We start from the raw sequence: 26,629 nt of genomic DNA, 5'->3' as shown, positions 1-26,629 counted from the left end.
TTTAAATCAAATTGGAGAAATTTGATTTTTTTTTAAATTTAATTCTAGTGAAATAAAATTGAAAGATATTTTAACTAAAAAATAGGGATAGTGTGTCTTTAAAATGTGATTAGTGTAAAACCAAATCAAAGCTAGAGATTATAAGAGTTTAGATTAATTTTCAATGCCAAAATACAAAAGAAATCACAAGCATTACTATTCAACAGAAGGAATTTAATACTAATCCTAGCAAACATGCATAACAAATAACCTTAGGCATAAAAACCAGGTGGAAAAGCTTTCTGTCTCCTAGACAACAATATGTTACTAGGCAATGCCACTTCACTGATAATCTTCCAGTAATTTTTAATCAGATGAAAAGATAACCCACAGATCAGTTTGGCTGCAAAAGCCTGTTACAATATTCTGCCTTCTAATAAGCAAAAATATTGTAGCATCACATTAAATCAATTGCAGACGAGAGTTTGGATTCAGCAGAATTGTTAAATTGAGAACTAATAAGGCACTTACTTAGGTCTTAAAAGATCTCAAATTAATCCACTAGCTGATCATAAAATCTATTCAAGTAGCAAGTAGGCTTATAAAAGATAGACCTAATTCATCCAATAGCATTTCTGATTCTCCACTTATACCACACACCCAGATCTAAAATACATGTTTTTCCTTACCAATGTCCTAACAACCATAATCAGTAAACTCCTTACAAGGCACTAAAGAGTAACCAACATAGCTTTACAGATGTACCCATAATATGGTAGGTAACTCAGAATATTAAAATTCATCATAATGTAATTAAGTGAGTGGAAAATAGTAAAGGCAGGCTCCACACCAACCCAGGAACAACCAAGAAGACCCACAGGACCTAAGATCTCCAGGAAAAAGCAGTCAACAACCCCTCCTTACTGGGAAGACAAGGATAGGCTCAGCACAGCAAAAGAAGCCAAAAACAGCTAGCATGGTTGAAATACGATTATAGGGTTTTTTGTGTGTGAGGAAGATCAGCCCTGAGCTAACATCCCTACCAGTCCTCCTCTTTTTGCCGAGGAAGATTGGCCCTGGGCTAACATCCATGCCTATCTTTCTCCATTTTATACTGGACGCCGTCACAGCACGGCTTGACAAACTGTGCGGCGGTGCGCGCCCGGAATCCCAACCTGTGAACCCTCAGGCCACCAAAGCGGAGCGCGTGCACTTAACCACTACGCTACTGGGCCAGCCCTGATTATAGTTTTAAAATAAGGGCAGTCCAAGAAAAACTAAAATAAAGTAGGGTACTGGGTAGACAGGCCAGAAACGGAAAATTATGTAATATCAGGCAAATAGGTCATCAGAAGTCCAAAGTCAGTGCCAAGTTACTACAGAAAACAATCACATGATCACAAAGCAATGCTAAGTTTCTACACCACAGGGTACTGCCAGCTTCGGGGTAGAGGGAGACCCTTCCTAATCTTAAAAGAAGCCAGTCTCTCGTGCGGAGGGTAGCGTTAAGCCCAAGTCCCATTAGAAGCCGACTTCTTGTTTCTAGGATATTTTCATGAATATAATTATACAACTGCTATACACGTTATAACTCATCAATGGAAATCTGTTAGTTTTATAGGAAAACACAATGGAAAAGACTGAAAAAGTAATTGAATACCATGTTTCTACTAATTCTAACATGAACAAAAGAAAGTAAATAAATCTTTTCCCTTTCTTAAAATTAGTTCTGTTGTTTTCTCCTTTTTAAAAGACATAAAGAAAAAGGTTCTCAAAGCTAGTCTTTTGCAAAATTTTTTAAAATAGGTACATTGATTTTTATTTATTTCAGCTATCCAAAGTCACAGTTAAGGAGATCCACAAATTTAGGGATCTTATTTTAAGAACATTGTTTCTTCTGTTGATTTTAAATGGCTCGATCTGATTTCTCCAGCTGGCAAGACCTATATTGCCATTCATAGATAGGCTTAAAAACAGATGGAATGCCAAACTATGGGCCATAAATTATATAATTCTTGCTCCTTTTCTGTTGGAAGCACATACTATACACACTGGGTATGGGCCTCCATTTTTGTTCTATCCCCCAGCATAGTACTTATGTAGGTGGCAGCTTTGCTGTCTAGTGGTTCTCAAAATGTGGTCCCTGCATAAGCAGTATTAACATGACCTGAGAACTTGTTAGAAATGCAGATGTACTGAATCAGACACTCGAGGTAGAGCCCAGGAATTCACATTTTAACAAGCCCTTCAGGTGATCTGGATGGACACTAAAATTTGAGAACCACGACTGTGAGCAAAATCTCTGAGGACAACAGAACATCACAGTAACCACTCTCCTGGCCATGAAAAGGGGTAATGTGGTCTGAAAAGCCTATGATTTTAATTTTCAGTCGTATTCTTCCTTAATCCCACTACTCCAAGCCTACATAATCTTAACAAGGAAGTCATAAAAGTGTTAAATTCTTAAATTTTGAATTTTTTGTCTTAATTTCCCCTACCTTCTATCATTTAATTTTTAAGTAGTCTTTGGCACAACTTTCTAAGACCATTCTTCATTGGAAAACACGTAAAATGGAAATAAAAGGGTATATAGTGAAAGTAAGTCTCCCTCCCATTCTAATCTCAGTCCTTCTTCTCAGAGGCAATCACTGTTGGTAGTTTCTTATATATTCCTCTAGAAATATTCAGCATCTGCACGAATATACAGACATGGCCTTTTTGTTTTTAAAGAAATGAAAGCATACTATACCATCTATTCTATGCCTTCCCCAATTTCTACACATTTATTGTAAAATATAAAAAGTATATATTTTATGGTAAAATATATAACAGATATGTTCAGTTTAATAAATAATTTTAAAGTGAACATCTGTGATAACCCCCACTCAGGTCGAAAAAAAAAAAAAAACCACAGAACACTGCCAGCATCCCAGAGGCCCCCTGCATGTGCCTCCCCAATCAGCGCCCTTTCTGCCCTCAACGACTACCTGACTTTGAAATAACCTTTTCCATGCACTTCTTTATTCTTTACTACCTGTATTTACATTCTTGAAAAACATAGTTGACTTTTGCCTATGTTTGAACTTTATATAAATAGAATCATATGGCATATATTCTTTTACATCTTGCTTATTTTGCTCAACTTCATGACTGTGAAATATATCCATGTTGTTGTGTTTGGCTCTGTTTGACAGAGAACATGCCACATTGTAAACAGAATCTCTGAATGGTAGGAGTGGTTTTTAAAATAAACATCTTTCTGTATTTCTAAATTTTCTATAATGTGTATTACTTCTATTAATACAAGAAAAATCCTAATAAAAGCTATTAAGACAAATTCCTGGCTAAAACTTGGCATTACCCACCTCTGTATCTCTTTGGTGTCTATTCCTTAAATGGAGCATTCTGGTGCCTAAAGAGCACAGTTCCTAAGAAAATATTCAACTTTATTTAATTATATATCAATTTAAGATGTTTTTCTCAGAGTGATGACTTTTCCTGAAGAACTCAAATTGGCTTTATATCTATTACCTAATTTATTCTCACACCACACTTGTGAAGAATTCAAGTCATGTGTTTTAAATCACATTAACTAATAGCGATCAAATTAAATGAAAACTATCATTAATACAAAGCCCAACACTGTAAAAATCATACTGGAAATTTCACCTTCTGACACAACCTAATGCTTAAATAAGATTTCACTTAAAGTTTGCCTGCCCTCAAATCCGGGATACTCTAAACTATAAGAAAAGCAGAGGAGAGAGTCTGTGGCATAAACCTGTACCAAATATTCCAAGATGGACTTCAAGCACACCAGAGACATCTGAGCTTTCTCCGATTTACTTAAATTCAAATCCTTAAGATTATCCTAAAGAGACGCTGAAAACCATCCCTTTGATAACTAAGCTATTCTATAATAACCACCATGAAAATAGCTCTGAAGAAATAACAGGAAGGAGTAACCCACTCCCCACTTTGCGTACACACAAGCTACCAGATGACAACACAGAGAAGTAGCAGATGTTACAAATGAATTAATCGCCAAAACAAGTTTGAACCACAGGCTTTCTGGAGTAAGAAAGATGTGTGAATATGTAGAAAAGCAGAGTACCATTTATTAACCCACTCAAAAAGCAATTACAGCTGGCATGTCCCTTTAGCATTTTTTAATAAATGACAGATGAGTATAGATCTTTTGCTTGTACTACACATCACTAGGCTCTGAAGAGAGCCTAAGGTTCCTGATGCACACACCATAGTTGCTAGGTGTTAGTGCTTTGGCTGCCTGGCAACAGATGTTTCTTTATTCCAGTCAAGTGTGAAGAGCAAGCCCTGACTTCTAAAGATAAAAGACACAGTGACTTCATTGCTGTGTCATTGATAGAGGACCTATAATTATAAACAGACACAATTAAGCCTGGAATCAATCTATTCAATCATCCTGCTTTCACAAAGCAACACATTCCAACAGTCAAAACTATCTACTCAGCCTCTAACCGTCTCTAAGAAGGAGACATCAGACAGAACCATGTTTATAAGTTAAGAAGGACTTCTTGACTCCAAGTTTGAGACACTGTGATATAGTGCCAGAACTGTACACTTAGAATGTGTGCATTTTATGTTATGTAAATTATATATCAATAAAGTTGACTAAAAAATAAAAGATAAAAAATAGGAGAATTAACATTCTTATACCAATTACTTGGAAGATGGGAGGAGATGATTTCAGTGGCTAAAGCATTCTAAAGTCTTTTTCTTAGGATAAATCTGGAGAGAGTGAACAAGTTTAAATTTTATTAGTAAAATTTAGAGTTAAGTACACATGCTAAAATTTAGGCAGAATCAATTAAAAATACACCCTCTACGGCAGAGGTCAGTAAACTTTTTCTGTAAAGGGTCAGATAGTTAATATTTTAGTCTTTGTAGGTCATACTGTATCTGTCACAGCTACTCAACCCTGCTATTGTAGCATAAAAGTAGCCATAAACAATACGCAAATGAATGAGCATGGCTGTGTCTCAATAAAACTTTATTTACAAAAACAGCAACTGGCCCAATTTGGTGCAAGGGCTGTAGTTTGATGTCCCCTGAGCTAGGGCTTTCAAACCAGCAGAAAAACAAAGGAGAAAGAAGGCAATAAAGAAAACTTTATCCATCCAACAGAAGGCTGGACAGGCGGTGGGGGTGGGGGGAGAGACTGAAAAAACTTTAAGCAAGATAGAGAAAGGAATCCAAATAGATCAGTAATCACAATAAATGGCAATAGGTTAATTTCAACTATTTTAAGATAAGACTATTAAATTGGATTGAAAAAATAAGAATTTTAAAAATAGAAATGAAACAAAATTCAGCCATAGTGACTTAAGATACATATTAGAGCAAAAGGCAAAAAAAATTTTGGAAAATCATATGCTTCCCTTTAAAGTAAACAACAAAAAACAATTAATGGGGATAAAGTAAGACACTACATAATGAGCAAAAAGATATAATAATCACATAGAACAATGAAGCCTCAGGATATACAAAGCAAAAACAGAAAGGAGAAACCGACAAATTTCTAATAGGTAATTTTAACATGGAAGAATTGAACAAAGCTTTTTTCAGAAGCTGATAAACCAAGCAGACAAAAGAAAAGGTAGTAAGGCTATAGATTTGAACAACAGATTTGAGTCAATAGTTTTTTATGTATAAAGAGAGAATAACACAACAAATATCCTTCTTTTCAAGCACACATTGGAAATTTGTTTTCAAATTAACCATGCACTAAGTAAGAAAAGAGATCAACAAATTTCAAAGAACCAATTATCATAGAGACCACATTCTCTGACCATGTTCAGACACCAAAAGAGACTCCACAATAACATGTGGGCTAAAAAAAGATTACAATGAGGAGTACAAAATATTTAGAAAAGTATGACAATGAGACAAACACTATCCCTGCAGTCAGAGTTTATGATCTGGCAGAGGACAAGGATAATGATCATTAGTCAAAAACTAATATATTATATATTGTAGCTATGTATATTAATTACATAATATATAATAGCAAACTGTGCTAAATACTATGTAGGAAAAGCAGAGAGTGACAAGAGAACATGTTCCTCAGGACCCTAGCATCTCGGGGTGGGGCCAGCATTAAGTTAGGTTTCCCTGAGGAAATGACACTAGGGGGTAGGAGGGGGAGCGGGGGATGCTCCTTCCAGGCAGATGGAAGGCAAGGGCATAGAAAAAGGCCCTGAGGAGAGAAGGAACAAGGGGTGTTTATGGAACTGAAAGGCAGATGGTGATGCTAGAGGGCAGGAACAAGGGAGAGAGGAACCTGAAACAGTGTAAATGAATTATACCCAGGAAAAACAGATTCTTGAAATATAAAAATAGAAGAAAACAAACAACTGTTTTAATCAAATTAAACATCTTTAAAAATATGAAAAGGATTATTCCCATTTAACTGGCAAGTTTTAAGAAGGTGTTCTAAATTTGTAATTTTTTTTTTGTGTGTGTGAGGAAGATCATCCCTGAGCTAACATCCGATGCCAATCCTCCTCTTTTTGCTGAGGAAGATTGGCCCTGGGCTAACATCGGTGCCCATCTTCCTCTACTTTATACGAGAAGCCTCCACAGCATGGCTTGACAAGTGGTGCAACGGTCCGCGCCCGGGATCTGAACCTGCGAACCCCGGGCCACCACAGCGGAGCGCGTGAACTAATGGCTGCGCCACCGGGCCAGCCCCTAAATTTCTCATTCTCAAGAACTTGTTCATTATTCATCTATCAACTGCCATCATCTGGGCCAGAACAGCAGTCATTTCTCTAAGTCCTATCTTACATTGTGAGTATTTTTCACCCAGGGAAGATATTAGGTATCAAAATCACCCCTCATACCAATTATTATAAAACCCTCTACCAGGAATGCCTTTCCACAAGCAATCCATCGGCCTCAGTATTCATGGAATAGCGCAGATAGTCCCAGCTGTAGAATCAAATAGTTCTGGATTTCAGGACATTACCTATCCCTTCTGATTCTTAGATTCCACACCTGTAAAATGGGGTTAATAATCAAACTTGAAGATAGGGATTTATAGGGTCTAAGTGATAATCCACGTAGGGGCAGAATGGTATAATGGGATAGAATGAAGACAAACTTCGCACAGATCCCAACCCCACTGCTGAAGAGCTGTATGACTTTGGGCACGTTATTTAACACCTCGCTGTCCAGGTTTCCTCCTCGGTGACATGGGTTTCAAAAAATACCTTCCCTCATAGTTTTGAGAATTAAATAATTCATGTAAAGTACTTATCACTCCATAAATATGAAATGCAATTAGTAATAAAACTGTTTTTGTTGTTCTATACATACAGAAAGTCCTTTCTAACAGTTTCATTAACAAGATTTGAGGAGACCTTCTTCCCCTCTGCTATCAGTCAAGTTGTTACAATTGATAATCCTAGGAATTCTCATTTTACTCTAAAGGTTATTAGATGTTGGAACATATTTGCAAACAATATCACAATTTCTAAACGAAATTTTTTAATAGCCGCATACACATCTACTTGTGTATGTAATGTAATCCTTCCTGAGGGTTAGGATTCTTTTGTAGGGACAGCAGAACTCTTGAGATTCCTTATAAATCAATAAATCAGTAATTTCATTTAAAGTTCCCACAACTTACAAACTCACTAGATATTTTCACTGCCTATAATTTTGTTTCAAAAATGTGCACTAAGCTCTATGCATTCAAAGTCAGGGTCTAACATGTAGTTCAATGTACTTGGTGCATCTGTTATAAATTACCTTTAAGTGGGGATTACTCTCTCAGGAGATAAAACAATTATAAACTCCAAAACTGTGACTTTCTAAGCAAAACTGGGCCCAATCCAAGAATTTTTAGTGAAACAGAGTTAGATTTACGATGTTTAAATCCAATCTCTTTACACCAAAAAATTTTACTCTTCCACAGTATCCCAGAAGCTGAATTACTTGAAGGAAATCTAATACCAAAAAGCTAGGAACTTAATCAATTCAATCAGCCCAAATTGAGGGGGGTTTCACAGGGTAGAATGAGTCTTCTAGGGCACTTGACCTACCTAGCATCAAAACTACCATTCAGGATGGAAATTAAAACTCTGAAAGAGGTTGTGAGTAATAATAACGCAATTTTTTTTGTGTGTGTGAGGAAGAGTGGCCCTGAGCTAACATCTGTTGCCAATCTTCCTCTTTTTGCTTGAGGAAGATTGTCCCAGAGCTAACATCTGTGCCAGTCTTCCTCTATTTTGTCTGTGGCACACTGCCACAGCATGGCTTGACGATGTGTGTCAAGGTCCGCACCAGGTGTGTAGGTCCGCACCTGGGATCTGAACCCAGGAACCCCAGGCCACCGAAGTGGAGCATGTGAACTTAACCACTACACCAGGACCACTCAACAACTCAATTTTTAAAAATGAGAAACTTGAAAAATAAGATCTTGCTGATACCAGGCCTGTTTTAATTAGCATATCAGAAACAATTCTGGCATTAAATTTACAAATTGGCCAATATTCTAATAAATCATTTGCTTCCTAATTAATTAAATGTAAACAGACAACTCCAAAACTGTCTCTATATGTCTTTTCAAAAATAAAATCTAAAATTGCTTTGAAACAGCCTCCATGAAAATAGAATTAATTTTTACAGCCAAAACACAACACTGAGATACACAATACAATTTTCTTTTATAAGAATTTTCACAGAATAATAGAAAATCTGGAGTAAAGGCCGAGAGGAAACTTTCAAATCATCTTGACTCATTTTACTGAGGAAGAAACTAAATTTCAGAAAGGATAATGTTACCAACAATGCAGTAAAATTGTTTAATGCATAAATCTATTATAAGAGAGAAAAATTTCCAACAAAACTTTAGGGTTCTGATCCTTCAAAATGCTAAATTTTTTGGCCACTACAAGTGCAAAAACAGTGCTCCCAGATTTAGCTGTCACCTCCTGCCCAATGCCAACCGTAACAGACAATCAGAACAGGTAACTGCTGAGAGCTGCGGAATCCAGCAGATGTAAGCGATGGTCCTACTTCATGGACTCACATTAGACCCAGACTTTACCCGAGGAAAATAATGAAAGTACTTTGTTCCTTAAACAATCATGGCGATTTTCTTTTTTTCTGTGGATAATGGATGTGGATGTTGGATTTTATTAGCATTTTAAACTATTGCTTGTTACTGAGGAATCATTCAACTTTACTTAAAAATTAAAAGATAACGATAGTAGTCACAGTGGTAGCAGTAGTAGTAACAGGGTAGTAATCATGACAGCGATAACATCTAACACTGAGATGGCACTTAACTAAGTGCTGGGCCTTGTGCCTGGGACATTAGTCCTCACATTTAACGATGTAATTCATCATTTACATTTACACTTAATCATTACATTTAATGCATTTAATCCTTACAGTTACCCAGTGCAGAAGGTATACTACTACTCTCATTTTACAGATGAGGAAACAAGGTACAAACAGGTTATGTAACTTATCCAATATTCCATGGCTAGTAAGTAGCAGACCCAGAATTCAAACTTATGCAGCCTGATTTCAGAGTAAAAATAATTCGTTTTATTGATGGAATTAAACTAACTACATATAAATAATACGGAGGACGTCAAAACAAATACACTGCATCATTCTGAAATTAAAAAAGAAAAAAGACACAAGAATATTCACCTTTTTTCTTCCCTTTTAACCTGAGCCCCTAAATGACAAAACATATTTCAATGTAGATATATAAAAAGACCACAGATGTCTCAAGTATGCCTTATTATTTTTTCCCACCTCCTACTCGACAAAGTAAGCCCTTTTTTTCTAGCACTCTTAGAAGTGAGAAGTGAGCCATCATATCCATATAGATTAACTATAGGACTAAGAACTAAGGCTACCAACATCCACATGACTTTATTATTTGTGCCAAGAAATTCTTACCCACAAAGATAAGTCTGTAAATCAGTAAATAACTTCATTGTTTGCTTCAGGAACTTCCCAAAAGTCCATTTACCCCAACAATAGACTACTCTAACAGTCCCCTTTTCACAATATTTCCTCAACTGGGCAAACTCACTTATCAAATAACCGTGTACTTAAAAGACTTGGTTAAGATCCTTGCCTCGCTGCTTCCACTCATCCTAAACTACTATATCATGAACTTTGCCCAGTTTCATTCAGATCACTGCATTGATAGACCCATCTTAAATCTCTCAGGGTCATACCCAAAACTCTGCAGCATCTGCCTGCGACCTTTCCCTTGTAAAGTCTACTGCAACTCCCTCAGGTGTGCTCTCCTTACTGTAGTAGCAATAAACTTAGTTTTGCTTGATCAACAGGCTATTCTGGCCTTCTCTGGGGAGCCGGCAGTCAACAGAAGGGAACGACCCTATTCCATTTCTGCTACTCTCTTACCAGCAATGCCTTTTTTAAAAAATTTCTTCTTCTCTCATACCTATAACTAGACCACAGGTGAAATTAAATATACCACAAAATGGAATCATTATAGAAAAAGATAAACACAAACCAGCAATTGAAAAGGGGCTGAGTGAATCTAACAATACATTCAATACGAGACTTCAAACTATATTTCATTGTAGCACAGTTTAAGAAGAATTGGGTTAATTACATATTTCAAAATGGTCTTAAAGTATCCCTAAAATCGAGGTTTAGAAAGAAAATAAAAGAAAAAAATGCCTTAAAATGTCAAAGTTTAAAGTATTCTGCCATCTGATCAGATTTTACAAAAATTTCTTGAACTCATATGCCTCTGATGTTATATATCAAATATGAATATATGAAATACAGTTAATCTTTAAAGAATAGTTGACTAAAAATGATTTAAATCTGTATAAATATATAATCAGTCATTTTGACATCACCTTTCATTTATATAATCATTTTTATTAGATTTAAGTAATATTTATCTATGGAATTATTAAAGTATATAACTAGTATTTATTTTAATTCTATTTTATTTTATTTCTGTCTCTTTCTATGTATCACATTTTCCTTATAAAAAATTAAATCAGACAAAAATCAAATTGAATGTATTTAGATACCAAGCTTTTTATAAAGTTTGAGGCCTTTAGACAAGAAGAACTTGTCTCATCACATTAAAATGTGTGTATATATATTGTGTGTGTGTGTGCATGCAGATATGTATATATATATCTCCATCTATCCCTAGGTAAGAAAAATGAGTGCAACATAAAATCTCAATTTTTTTTCATAGTTTGTCAACACCGGCCATTTCAAATATTACTATTACTTCCTGTGGAAGTGTTACTAACCATGTGTCGTTTTTGTTGTTATTGATGTGGAGCAATACGTGTAGAGAAAAGAACATGGAGGTTAAAAGAGACCAGGGTTTGCATCCTGGATTCCCTACTCTAAACAGGGGGAAATAACTTATTCTTATATAGCCTCAGCTCGCCTATCTGGAAAAGAATGATATATCCACCTACTTGCACAATTACTGTGAAGATTAAGGAGATAACATATAAGGTACTCAGTCTACTACCTAGCACTTAGTGGTAAGCTCTCCATAAATGTCTGTTACCCATCAATCGTGTTAGTTCTCTGTAATTATGGTCCTAAGTATCTATAGGATATTAAAGTGCTTCCTAAATAATTGAAGTAGTATTAATTATGCAACAAAATCTTTAAGGTTCATATCCTTTCAACCAATAATTCTACTTCTAGGAAACTAGCCAGAGGAAACAGAGATATTGCCAAATATTAATCTACAAAGATTCTTCAAAACATTATTTTTAACATCAAAAACCTGGAAACAATCTAAGTATCCAAATATTATATGATTGCAGAGTGTACAACTATTAAAATATTCCTGAAGAATTAACAGCATCCAAAAATGCTTCCAAAAATTAAAACAACAGCCTACAGACCTACATCTCAACCATGTTAAATTACATTCATGTGTGTCAGTTACACACATACATATACATACGCAGAAGAAAAGGATTTGGAGAAAACATCAAAATATTAACAATGACTAACTCAGGATAACTAAACAGGAAATTTTATGTTTCGTTTTTGTTTTTTTATTTTCCAAATTTTCTACTGTATACCTGAATTATTTTAATACTTAGAAAAAATAAAAGTAAAAATTCATTCAATTATGTTTATTACTTAGTGTATTCTAGTTTTTTAAGGGTGATCTTTTAAATTATACCCCACCTCATTTTCAAAAGTATTTGGGACAGCTAACAGAAATACATACAACAGACTAAAATAAAAAGATGAAGAAAAATAAAGAAACTTGCAAACTCTCAGCATACATCCATATATACACATCTATCTATCCATCCATCTACCTATCTTATGCATGTGTGTATATATACACGTCAGTCAAACTTGGTTTCAGATACTGAGAACTGAAGGAAGTTTCTCGAACTTTCTCAGAAAGGGCATATTGCAGATATGAGACACATTGTTTTAAATTGTACATTAGCAGTGCTATTTAAGCAAATTAAGTGAATCGCAGTTATGTGGTTGGGAGGAAAGGAGGCAGATTAAAAGTCAAGGAATCAAGACCTGTAACAAGATGAGCACGATCATGATCAGCAATCCAAAGAATACCTCTTAAAAATGCACAGATACAGGGGCTGGACAGGTGGTGTAGTGGTTAAGCTCATGTGCTCCGCTTTGGGGGCCCAGGGTTCGCAGATCTGGATCCCACCTCCAGACCTACACACCACTCATCAAGCAATGCTGTGGCAGCATCCCACATACAAAATAGAGGAAGATGGGCACAGATGTTAGCTCAGGGCTGATCTTTCTCATCAAAAAGAGGAATATTGGCAATGGATGTTAGCTCAGGGCCAATCTTCCTCACAAAAAAAAAAAAATTGCACAGATACAAAGATAAAGATAATTATAGATTTAGACAGATTTTTTCCCTCATGTTTTGTCACTTTTATTCGTGTCTTCAAAGAAAAAATGGAAATATTAAAATTATACTTTAATTTTACACACAAAATATGTCAAGAAAATAAACGTTAACTAAATAAGCTCCTATTAACAAAATATACTGGATATAGTGTAGCACTTACCTTCACTGATAGCATGGGGCTTAATAATGCAACAGGTACAATTGGTAAATTTAGCAGTATTTGCTGGCCCACAGACTCCACTCGAAGGAAAAAATAATTCCATTTCCTAAAGACAGAGAAATGACTTTCACATATGTAATCTACTATCTTAAACTCCCAGGATATTTATGTAAGAGAGGAAGAACTATACAATTCTTTTAACATTTCGTAACATAAATTCTTTGCTTCACATTTTCTAAAAATGATTTTTACAAAGACTAATTAACTGAACCGTTTCAAGTCTTCTAATCAAAAGAATATATAAGAAGAAGGGGGCCGGCCCCGTGGCGTAGCGGTTAAGTGCGTGTGCTCTGCTGCTGGCGGCCCAGGGTTCGGATCCCAGGCGCGCACTGAGGCACTGCTTGTCATGCCATGCTGTGGCGGCGTCCCACATAAAGTAGAGGAAGATAGGCACAGATGTTAGCCCAGGGCCAGTCTTTCTCAGCAAAAAGAGGAGGATTGGCACGGATGTTAGCTCAGGGCTGATCTTCCTCACACACAAAAAAAAAAGAATATATGAGAAGTATTAATCAAAGCAATAAGAGTATGTAACATTCTGTCCTAGTATTAAAATTGATAATGTCTGAACATATTTTAAATATTGGAAGTAATCAATATAAAGTTCTTATTTTCCCTAAAGCATTAGTTCATGAGACACAGGTCTAATTTTAAACTTTTCTTTAAAATATGTAAAATTAAATTAAAAACTAGGAAATCTTTATAGGAAGAGATTAGTATTCAAGCATCAGAACTACAATTAGTTAAAAATAATGAACTTATTATGGTTCCAGTATAAAATCAAATCACACGAACCTTATTTTACAACCAGATTCAGGGTGTCACTTGCTTTGCACATGGTTCATTAAAATGACAACCCAGCAATCTGAACTAGCCAGAAAGATGCTCACACTAACCAGTTATTTTAATTAGACAGATGCTTTCCTGCCTCTAAGCTTTTACTACTACTATTTCTGTACTCCCTATAAAGCCCTCTGTCAAAGAGCCCCACCAACGTGTAAAAGGCCAGTTCAAACCTCACCTCCTCCAGAGGCGGCCTTTTCTGACACCCCCAATCAGCACCCTGCACTCCTCCAAAGTTGTGGTTATGTGGGTAATTGCACTCTATGAATTATAAATTTGAAGAAAGGAACTAACTTGCATAGGTTTGTAGGTCCTTTAGCACCTAAAACAAACGGCTCAAAGTACTCATTTTCATTGAATTCAAAAATTGAAAGATCATAGGACATGTTAATGTACCACACTGATGTATATTTTAAAAAACAACTAGGGAAGGTGAAGAATTGTTTAAACAGTAGTGTACACACCTGAGCAATTCTAGTCTTAAGACACTGTAGAATAAAATTAAAATGTTCTATTCCTTAGACATCAAGTACGTTTCTATCATATTGTTGCCTTTGTTTATTATTCTTCTTGATCAAAAACAATAGCAACTACAACTTCTAGTCCTGTACCAGATGCTTTCATTACATATTCTCAGAGAACCTGTACAGTACAGGCGCAGACTCAAATAGAGTCCTGGCAGGTAGTCAATGATTGAATGAAGTAAACCTGAGTGACACGAGGACATGGCAGAGGGTTGAAAACTGGGAAGGGAACGCCCCCTTCTAGAGTTCCCATCTCTCTGCTTCCTTCACAATAAAGTGTCTCAAAAGAGATGTCTTGATTCTCTGTCTTTACTTCCTTTCTTCCATTCTCTCTTAAACTCAACCAATTAGGCTTTCATTCCACCAAATGAAATGTTCATCAAAATCCCTAAGCACCTTCACATTGCCAAGTCCCCCGATTAATTCTCAGACCTCACCTTACTTGACCAAACAGTATCTGACACAATTGATCACTCCTACATCCTGGAATACTTTCATCACTTGGCTTTCTTCCTACCTCACTGATTGCTCCTTCTCAGTCTCCTTTGATGGTTTTCTCCTATCTAGCTGATCCCTAAGTGTTGGAGAGCTCCAGGGCTCCACCCAGTCTTCTAACTATGGTCACTATCTTGGCAAGCTCCTCAAGTCCCATGGCTTGAAATGCCATCTGTATTCTGATAGCTCCCACATTTTTACCTCCAGCTCAACCTCCTCCCTAAACTCCACATCCATATATCTATGCCACTACCACTTATAGACATTTCATATTTAAAATGTCCAAAACAGAACTCCTGATTTCCAGTGTCTCCCACAAATCACTCCCACCCTGTTTTCTCCATCCTTCCAATTGCACAGGCCAAAAGAAAACTTAGTGATCCCTAATTCCTCTCATTTTCTTATCTACCCATCTAATCTACCAGCAAGTCCTGTAATATATATCCAGAATCCAACCATCTCCACATCTGTCACCCTGGTCCATGCCACCACCAACTCTCCCTTTGATGACTGCACTAACCTCTTCACTGATCTCTCATTTCAACTTCCCACAACACACCTACCCCCACCCTGTCTGGTCTATTCTTAAGACAGCAGTCAGAAACTTATAAAACCAGATCATGTGGCTCCTCAGCACAGAACCCTCCAGTGGCTTCCCACCTCATTCGGAATGAATTTCAAAGTCCTAGATGTCCTACATCTAGGCCCCTAGATCTGGCCCCTGGCCATTTTGTTGTTGTTGTTAGTGCCGTGGAGTGGTTCCAACTCCTAGAGACCCTGTGTGAAGCACAGCGGAACCCTGCCTGGTCTTTTTGCGCCATTCTCTCCCCTTCCAGTGCTATCTCAGCCAATGCTCCACTGCTCTTCCAATTTTTTTGAGTGGGTGGCCTTCTTCCTAGTCTGTCTTAGTCTGGAACCTCTGCTGAAACCTGCCACCATGGGTGACCCTGCCGATATTTGAAATACCAGTGACATGGCTTTCAGCATCACAGCAACATGCAGCCGCCACAGTATGACAACCAATAGACGGGTGGTGTGGTTTCCTGACCAGGAAACGAACTCAGGCAGTGATGGTGAGAGCACTGAATCTTAACCACTAGACCACCAGGGCTGGCTTAAGGATCTTAAAATGAGACAATTCTAGGTTATCTATCCATATAGGCCCTAAATCCAATGTAAGTGTCCTTGTAAGCGAAAGCCAGAAGGAGATTTGAGACCAACAGAAAAGGAGAAGACACAGACACACAGAGATGGCCATGTGAAGAAAGAGGCAGAGATTGGAGAGACGCAGCCACAAGCCAAGAAACTCCTGACCTAACCTCCTATTTCCACGAAACACGTCTCTGCCCTGGCACCACTGGCCTCACCGACTCACTATTCCTTGAACATAGCAAATACGTTCCCACCTCAGAATCTTTGCATGTATTATTCCCTTTCTTCCTGGAACACTCTTACCCAAGATATTTGCATAATTTTCTCCCTCACTTCCTTCTGACCTCTGCTCAAACCAGAGATTGTAAGGGCTTCCTGAATATTCTATCAGACATGTGTCGCTTAATAATGGGGATGTGTTCTGAGAAATGCGTCGTTAGGTGATTTTGTTGTTGTGCAAACATCACAGAGTGTACTTACACAAACCTAGATGGTATAGCCTACTACACACCTAGGCTATACAGTACTCATCTTATGGGACCACTGTCATGTATGTGGTCTGTGGTTGACCAAAACATCGTTATGCAGAACATGGCTGTATTTAATAGCATTCCACACTCCTACTCAACACACAGTCCTTCCTCACCCTGGTCTTTTTCTATCCCCTTCCCTTGCTTTATTTTCCTCAGAGCACTTAACCACCTGACATGTTATATGTCTACTTATTTATTATCTGACATCCCCCCCGTCAGAAGAGATGTAAGCTCCATGTGAGCCAGGACTTGGTTTCGTTCACTAGTAGCTTCTCAATAAACATTCTGAAATAACTGAAACCCAGAAACACAAATTCCACGTGTTAAGTAAAATACATCTATCCACATTGTACAAATGAGAAAACTGACGCTCAGAAAGTTCGAGTAACAAGCCCTTACAAGTCAGCAAGTGGCAAAGCCAGGATTCAAATCCAGGTCATACTGGCTCCAAAGCCCTGAACTTTTTCTATCATCTGTCTTTCAAAAGTAAAAGGCAATGCTGAATTGTTCTACCTCTAGTGTGACCAATTATTTTTGTCTCAACGTTTCTCTAGTTTCTTCTCTTGCTCAATTTTTAAAAATAAAAATGCCAGCTTTCCAAGTACTCATTTACATGTGCTGAATAAATATGTATTTAAGGCAAGGAAGATAAAAGGCCTTACTTAAATATATCTTCCTGGGTGAAAATGATTATATTTTATGCCTTTGCTCTCTCTTTCTCCCTGTGCAGGTTGTCATATCTTTCCCACCTATTAATCCAAGCTAACACTTGCAAGAGCATTTTTACTAGGTCATTGTCACGGCAACTAATTCAGAGACTTCACACAACAAATGTAAAGTCACACAACAAATTTTCATATTCTTTTGTGATTTGAGCTGCTTAAATATTTTGCATAAAGCTCCTCTCCTTCCAAGGGTCCCTGCTATTACCTTAGCCTTTTATATATCCCTAAGTTGCCTAGCAAGGAAGAATAAAGATATGCAACTTTCCCAGAAAGTAAAGTTCAGACAGTAACTAATAAGAATTCGAGGTCAAGGAGAGTCTATTTGGGGCTGCGTGGGTGATGTTTTTCAATGTTTGTTAACATGTACGGTCCTTGCTTCCTCGTGTATGCTGTATGTTCCTCTCCTTGATAGCTAGGCAGCTAACATGATGTCCACAATATTCACTCTTCCCCAGACAAGAGTCAAGAATATGTATATCCTAAAGAGTTCATACACATGATGGGTATTTCAGGGACAAATGTCAGAAAGAGCTGAAAAACTTAAGTGCACAAAATAAAAACAAATATGTTTAAGACACTTCTTTAGGAGAAAGGATTATGGGAGATAACTTTGCAGAAGCTTCTCCACTACAAAAAGAGAAAAAAAAATCATTCTGCAAACTGTATTTGCAGATAGGAATTTTTCTACCAAGCTTAGCACATGCATTGTGTATGTGAGTGCATAGAAACACACAAGCATATGTACCTAAGACAAGTCTAGCTTTATCATGTTAAAGTATAAAACTTGCCTTGCATTTCTCAATCCACTTATTTTCAGCATCAATAGTATTGCTGAAATAAATGCACAACCTATATTACTATCTAATAAAGATATGGTATAGTTAGACTCAGAGTCAAGATTCTTGGTATTTCATAAAAGGCAAAGAATATTTGTAAGGTAAAGCATCTTGAGAAAAACACCAAAATGATATGCTGACATTTTTCCATTTCTTTCCATTTTACTTATATTATATCAAAGTTTTTAATACAATCATTTTAAAATTACATTGTTTACTAATGGGATATAGCTAGGGACCTTAATGGCCAGTATCAGGACAACTCATTCATCCAACAGAAATATTTATAAGCATCTAATATGTGCCGGGCAGGTTCTAATGACCAAAACAAAACATAAAAATCCAGGCCCTCACGGAACTCACTGATGAAATCATCGAATGTATAAACACATAGAGAGCCTCAGTTATCTAAAATCTGACAAGCACCTTTGTGCTCAAATTTATTAAATGAACTGGTGGAAATAAACTACAAAGAAATAGATGGGGTAAGAGGGTAATGGGGGTAAACAGGAGGAAAATGTAAATGAACATGGCTCAACATCAGTTCAGCCTTCAATTATTTCCTTCATTAATTATTTATGCCTATCATTTTTATAATACCTTAAAAATCTGGTAATTTAACTATAGAAAATACTACTACATTTACAGTAAACGTCTCCTACTATGATTAAAGGTCAAAGACTATAATCACTCTCTTGTCTACACTTTTGATTATCTCGACCCTTCTATCATATTTGCTTCACAAAACCACAGCCATGGTTAAAGCCAACTCTCTACCCGCCCTGCATCTTTACCTATGCAGGCGAACATGGCTGGAGAACAACCACACTCATAATTCATGACCATGAACATCAGGTGGGCTATTAATTCAGCACAGCAGTCATACTATTTTTCCCTAATCTGTTTCTTTTCCTAGTCTTTTAGATGACTATTTCACATCTTCTCTCTCTTCAAACCAACCAATACCTTTCCCCCATCCTCACTTTTAGCTGACGTTGCTTCCTACTTTCCTATTGAGAAAACTGAGGCAATAAGAAGAGAATCAGCATCTATGCCCACATCCTCTGTCCTCCCATTTGCTATAGATGACTGCCCATGTAACAATGTGCAGTCAGTCTGAGTTCTGATTTCCATTCCCTCCCACCAAATCAATGACATTGCTCCAGTAAGTCTCCCTCTTTTTCACACATCATCAATTTTTCACATCTGTAATTCTTCTCACCTTAAAAAAAATTGACCTTGCTTTTCCTCACAGTTACCACTTCATGTCTTTGCTCATCTTTGCAACAAAATCCCCTAAAAGAGTTGTCTATATTCACTGTCTCCAATTCCATCCTCCAATTTTCTTTTAAATCCACTCCAAGCAGGGCTTTGCCTCCAACTCTCCATTGACATTGATCTTACCAAGTTCAGCAATGATCTCTGCACTGCAAACTCGAACGGTCAATTCTTAGTCCCCTTCTTACTTGGTATGTCTGCCTCATTTGACAACACTGATCATTCTTCTCCTTTAGAATATTTTCTTCCCTTGGCCTCCAGCATACAAAGGCTCCAGCTTTGTTCTCTTTCCTTCTCTAGCTACACTCCCTCCTTGGTAATCTCAACCAGTCTCATGGCTTTAAATACCATCTATGTGCCAATGACCCCCATATGTATGCCTTTAGTCCAGACTTCTCTCCCCAACTCCAAACTCACATACTCAATTTCTTTCTCAATATCTCTACTTGGATAATTAACATGCATGTTAAGTTTGCAATGTCCAAAACGTAACCTCTGATTTTCCATCCATACTGACTCTAGCCATAGCCTTCCTCATTACAGTTTATGGAAATTCTATCCTTTCAGTTGGTCAGGCCAAGAACTTTGGAGTAATCTTTATAGCTTTCTTTTTCTCATACTTTACATTCAGTCTGGAAGGAAATCTTGATCATTTGACCTTTGACCACTAAAATATATTTTAAAATATGTTTAAAATATATTTTAAAATATATCTTAAAATATGTTTAAAATATATATATCTCTCTATTCCTTTCATTGCTACCACCAAGCCATCATCTCTCCGGATTATTGCAACAGACTCTTAACTGGACTCCCTGTTGTTACTCCTGCCCTCTACAGTCTAGTCTCAGTGCAGTAGCCAGAGTGATTTTTTTTTTTTTTTGGTGAGGAAGATCCGCCCTGAGCTAACATCTGCCAATCCTCCTCTTTTTGCTGAGGAAGACTGGCCCTGGGTTAACATCCATGCCCATCTTCCTCCACTTTAATATGGGACGCCACCACAGCATGGCTTGACAAGCGGTGCATCAGTGCGTGCCCGGGATCCAAACCTGCGAACCCTGGGCCGCCACAGCGGAGCAAGCGCACTTAACCGCTTGCACGACCAGGCCAGCCCCCAGAGTGATCTTTTTAAATGACAAGTCAAACATGTCAGTCTTTTACTGAAAACCTTGCAATAGCTCTCCATCTTCCTCAGAGAAAAAGCCAAAGTACTACCGTGGTCTAACAAGACCATATGTCATCTCCCCTGATCACTTTTGTGATCTCATCAGCCCCGCCTTCCCCAAATCCCAACCAACCACACTGCTCTCTTTGCTCTTAATTGAATACGCCTGGCAGAACACGCTATTCAAGGAATAGCAAGATGGTCAGTGTACCTGGGACTCAGTGAATAAGGAAGAGATTGGTCAGAGATAATGTTGGAGAGACAGATAGGGGCCAGATTAAGTAGAATTTGGGAGGCCACAATAAAAACTTTAGATTTCTACAGGAGACAAAAATTCACTGAAGAGTTTTCAATACTTGAATTGTTAATCTGATTCGTTTTAAAAAGATAACTCTGGGCATAGTTAGTTTTACTTGGGCAAGGTAAAATTTTCATAAATTGAGAGTAAGAGGAGAAGAGGAAGGAAGAATTAGGAGGCTTCTGCAGTAGTCTAGACAAAATGAAACAGTGCTTTAGACCACAATGATAAAATCCAGGGTCTAATTTTAAAGGAGTGTTGAAAGGATTTGTTGATAGAGTTGTAAGAAAAAGAAAAAACAATCAATTGTTATAAAACTGTTTAACATTATTTCCCTGAAACATGACCAGACTAAAAACCATCTTAAATTAGCTGAGAAACTTCTCATGATGCAAAGAATAAACTTGCACTTCGTTAATTCAACACCAGTATAAACCTAGTATAACACTTTATTTATATGGATTTAAAATAAGGAGAAATTGTAGGGAAACCTTCCCATAAACACCAGTTGTATATTGGAAAAGAAAAGGATGTTAAGTTTGAAAATAGAGTGTTAGGTATGAGTCAAAGAAAGAATTATCAAATGATGCCTTCTTTAACATTTACTATCCATAAACTGGTATTCTTACATGAATTCAATAATTCAAACATTGATGAACCTCAGTAATTTAAGTCTGTGGAACAAGAAGTGATACAACAAGCGTTTTAATTGGAGAAAACGTATCTTGATCATGACCAGCCTCCCCATTCACAAAGGAGACATATCACTGAAACACTGTTTGATCCTAGGCAAAAGGTCAAAAGTTTTCCCTACCACTAGTTCAACTGGATAAATCCACCCTAAGTCAGCAGCAACAGAAATGCTTTACTTTGACATAAGACATTTAACAAAACAGAAACAGAATTAAAATATTTTTAAAACACCTTACTCTGGCAGCACAAGCGAAAGAATCAGGGCCATGAGCTGCGTTTCTTATGCCGTCTGTTCCAAAGAGAGCTCTGATGCTTCCAGGAGCATCTGTGCGCGCCACCCCAGAGTTTGCAGGTCCAAGTAGTCTTTTCCATTCACATATAGCATCATCTCTTAAAATCTCCATGGCAATAATAGGACCACTTGTAATAAACTGGATCAGCTCACTATGAAACAGGTAAAAGATTAATTTGCTTCATTTTTCTGTCAACCTAGGTATCTCTCTTAACAACAAGGATATATTACAACTTGAGTATTTCAACACACATAAATATTATGATCTCAGAACTATTGGATATAGTGAGTTTTACATGGGCAAGACAAAATTTTCATAAACTTGAGTGTCGTGCAGGAGCCCGAGTCACTGCAAATCACTAATGTTGTCAAATAAATTACTGTAAGCAGAATAATCAGTTTCATTGGACTAAGATTATTTCATTTTAAGTCAATGCATATTGTTTATCTAAGCTTTTCCTATTCCTTGAAAGGTACAGAAGAATCTTCCTTTTTGTTTTCACGTGGTTTACCACTGTAGACAATAATATTTCATAATATAGAAAGTGATGAGAGTGATATCTTGTAAAATATTTGCAGTAAGAATTTATTCTTTTTGTGTAGAATTCTTAGAATTCCAAGAATGAAAATGAACTTGCAGTCAATAAGCATTGAGTTGAATTAGTGATAAAGAAAAAAGAAATCAACAGGCCTTCAAGAAATATCCTTTTATCAGTGTAAAAGCTACTCTGGGTTATTCCTATCTTAAATTATTAAAGCATACACATAGGTTCTGATTAAAAATCTAGCACTGAGTCACAGTACCCAAAGGCATAAAAATAATACCTCATTTTATTTTTCCACTTCTATATGTGTGTAAGGCAGCAACGACAAGTCTAACTGTGAAATAAGTGACACCATTCCTCCTACTGTGTCAAGCAGGACCAAAATACTTTTTTAAAGTAAGCCCAAGTTTCTCTCTCATTCAAACTAAGAGAGAGGACAGGCCGCTCCTGGGGAAAGGAGCATGGTATGATAAGCCCTTTTGTGTCTATTAACTCTTGATTGTTTTACACACGTCCTTCCCTCATGAACTGTGTTATATGAGTGAACCTCCTTCAGTACTTCCTTTTTAAATCACTTCATCTTGAAGAATTTTTCTAAGAAATAGCAAGTACAAGGAAGTATTCACATCCTCTATCCTAAAAGGCCCAAATGACCTCCTCATACATATTCTGCTAGGCCTTAGCTGCCCAAAAAAAAAAAAAAAATTAGATTTAAGGAACCCAAATCAAGGGAACACCCATGTTTATCCATTTTATAAGCATTTAATGATTACCTACTACAAATCAGAATATGCTATAAAACAAGATCCTTTCCTCAAGAAACTTATAATCTAATGTCCTGTTAGTATGAAATTCTCATAACACGTAGTAGAATGGGGCTATAACATGAGTGTGGTATGTAATGATGCACAGAATGGTGTACCTGATCATAAAGGACACTGCTTTGTGACTCTATTCCCAATCACTGCAGCTACGTCTTTTGTTGGGTCTTTCTCAATAACAGAAAACTAGTTAACTCCTCCATTTAATAAAATTTACTGCACACCAGTAATTACATATAAGACACTAAACTAGGAGCTGTAATATAATGCTACAAACATATACAAAAACTAGAACCAAGAATAATTTCCAAGAAAATTATATATACCTATTCTAAAAAGGCTTTGGAATATTTTATAACACATGATTTAAAATAATCTAAAACATAATAATTTTCTCATATAACATTTTTATAAAAAGCACTATTCTCTGCAGGATACCAAATGGAATGTCTATTGTAGTAGCTTGGATAATATCCTTCTTTATGAGAAATGTAAGCACTCTCTTGTCAATAGTAATATGAGCTGCATAATATTCACTTAAATTTAAATACATCCCAAATATTTAGAAAATAGATTCAGTTTCTAACATATATTAATTGCTATATTTCAAGGAACAAAATGTATATCAAACTATTTAGTTAAAATATAAGAGTTCTATGAACATTGTTTTATGTACACGAGAATACCAAAATAAGAGTTTAAAAGCACAACAAAAATAAATATTCAACATAAAATATAATTATCACTCTATTTTAATCTACTGAAATCTAAAAAAGAGCTATGCTCCTTATAATTTAAACAAATCATCCTATTCGCTTCTGATTAAAGTTTAAGATACTTAATGATGAAATAAGAATTCTTATCTAATAAAAGGACAGAAGAAGCAATTCTTAAAAAAAAGTTCTCTACAGTTCCAAGGTGTTGCTAGGGTCCTTTTGACAGATTATTCTCATGTAACAAATTTTTGAATTGTAAAAGTATTTAGTTTTCTGGGAGAGCCTCCATTACACACCACCAGCTCCAAATTCAGCACCTACTTTAAAAATGGCCTTGACTGATGGTCTATATGAAAATCTGTTGCTTCTTTCCTATAAAATAATCAAAAGGACAATAGTTAAGAATTATGTAAGAATATTATTTTAGCTTACATTAACAAAATAAAATGAAAATGAAATCTATTTATTTGATCTGTATGTGAACTGATTAATAATTTTTCACCAAATATTCTGCTCAAATCCCCCTCCTTTCAAATTTTTTGCTAGCATGGATATCTATGTTAAGATGTAAAATTAAAATGAATATAGGAGGCAATATTTACTTTTCTACTCATGTCCATATCTAATATCTTCCTTTTCACCAGCATCTTTAACATTCTGGAAACAAAGTTTAACATTTGACCAATAAGAATTATTTGTTCTATTTAGAATTCAAATAAGTTACATCAAAAAATGCAAAGCCATCTTCAAATTCAAAATTTGTCACTTTCTTCTACAGGCTTTAAACTTGAGGGGTTAGGCTAGAATTTTTTATTTATTTATTTATTTATTTTGGTGAGGAAGATCAGCCCCGCGCTAACAATCCACGCCAATCCTCCTCTTTTTGCTGAGGAAGACCAGCCCTGAGCTAACATCTATTGCCAATCTCCCTCCTTTTTCTTCCCCATTTTCTCCCCAAAGCCCCAGTAGATAGTTGCATGTCATTGTTGCACATCCTGCTAGTTGCTGTATGTGGGATGTCGCCTCAGCATGGCCAGACAAGCGGTGCGTCGGTGCGCCCCCAGATCCCAACCCGGGCCACCAGTAGCGGAGCACACGCACTTAACTTAAGCCAGGAGGCCAGCCCCCTAGGCTAGAATTTTCATACTTATAGTTTTCTTTCTTAGATAGATCTCTCAAAGGAGATGATATACTTATGTTTTTAAAAACTGCTTGACAAATTATACATAACAATGCATTCTTATTGGTTATTAAAAACTAATGCTTTTGGCGCCGGCCCCAAAGTTCGGTGCACTCCGCTTCAGTGGCCCGGGTTTAGTTCCCGGGCACAGACCTATACCACTAGTTGGTTGCCATGCCATGGTGGTGACCCACATACAAAATAGAGCAAAAATCAAGCAAAATCAAGCAAAAAGAGGAAGATTGGCAACCGATGTTAGCTCAGGGCGCATCTTTCTCAGCAAAAAAAAAAAAAACTAATGCTTTAAGTGGCATCACCACAAAATGGGGATAGTATGGAGATATTCAGAATTCACAATTTATTAAGGGAAATAGGGATTTACTTTTGAAATTTATATTCTTATTAAAGAATATCTACAGAGAAAATGAAAGGATAATGGACTTTAAACTGATTAGCTGAAAAGTCTCAAAACTCTTTTTTTAAACCAAATCAGGTGTTCCTCTTAAACTCATACAGTTTTCTTAAAGGCTTTAAAGTGAGTTTGCAGTATGTGACAAACATATGCCAAGATCAACTACTTTTTAAAATAGCAAAGCAGTTAAAGTGTCCTCTAGCAAAGGATTAACCTTTCAGATGTGACAATTAATTTATTATGCAAGGCATTAAGATCTTATAGGCCTATTTCAAAATGAATTCACATAATAAGCTATATCAGAGCATACTCTTAATCAAATCAAATGTACTGAAATATTCTCTTTGGCTATGAAGAGATTCTGAAAGTATGCTATGCAAGTATAGAAAATAAAATTCATTTCAAGAAATGGGAGGGATGGGGCCGGCCCGGTGGCGTAGCGGTTAAGTTCACAAGTTCTGCTTCGGCAGCCCGGGGTTTGCCAGTTCAGATCCTGGGCGCAGACCTACTCACCGCTCATCAAACCATGCTGAGGCAGCGTCCCATATAGAAGAGCTACAGCTCTACAACTATGCTACACAACTATGTACTGGGGCTTTGAGGAGAAAAAAGAAAAAAAAAAAAAGAGGAATATTGGCAATAGGTGTTACCATAGGGCCAATCTTCCTCAAAAAAAAAAAAAAGAAATGGGAGGGGAAGAAAACATCTTTCTAGAGCCTATCATATGGCAACATTAAATTATTTTATTTATTACTCGCAACAATATATTGAAATAGGTATGATCACCTTCCTTTTACATATGAAAATAATGAAGTTCGGCAGGATTACATAACTTGTCCAGGTCAAAGTGCTAGTAAGGGAAGAAGGACATGGGGATTTGAGCCCAAATCTCTCTGGTTGCAAATCTCTGATTGCTTATGCCCTTTCTATTACGAACTGCAAAAAAAAAAAATTCTAGAAGGTAAGGAGAAAAATTCACAAAAACGAA

At 36.6% G+C, this 26,629-nt stretch overlaps 1 protein-coding gene across 1 annotated transcript in view; it reads right to left on the bottom strand.

Moving 5' to 3' along the window:
* Positions 1 to 26,629, bottom strand: part of NME7 (NME/NM23 family member 7) — a 223,552-nt gene that overhangs the window by 128,617 nt on the left and 68,306 nt on the right. Inside the window, exons 5-7 of the mRNA XM_058540119.1 lie at positions 24,371 to 24,421; positions 21,912 to 22,119; positions 13,077 to 13,182 (exon numbers count right to left, since the gene is read on the bottom strand). Coding sequence (XP_058396102.1) covers positions 13,077 to 13,182; positions 21,912 to 22,119; positions 24,371 to 24,421 — 365 coding nt within the window. The remainder of the gene's footprint in view (positions 1 to 13,076; positions 13,183 to 21,911; positions 22,120 to 24,370; positions 24,422 to 26,629) is intronic.

This window comes from Diceros bicornis, chromosome 4 (genome assembly GCF_020826845.1).
Source record: "Diceros bicornis minor isolate mBicDic1 chromosome 4, mDicBic1.mat.cur, whole genome shotgun sequence".
In the NCBI taxonomy this organism is placed as follows: domain Eukaryota; kingdom Metazoa; phylum Chordata; class Mammalia; order Perissodactyla; family Rhinocerotidae; genus Diceros; species Diceros bicornis.
The sequence above is the reverse complement of the archived record's forward strand: the minus strand, read 5'-3'. Positions and strand labels throughout refer to the sequence as shown.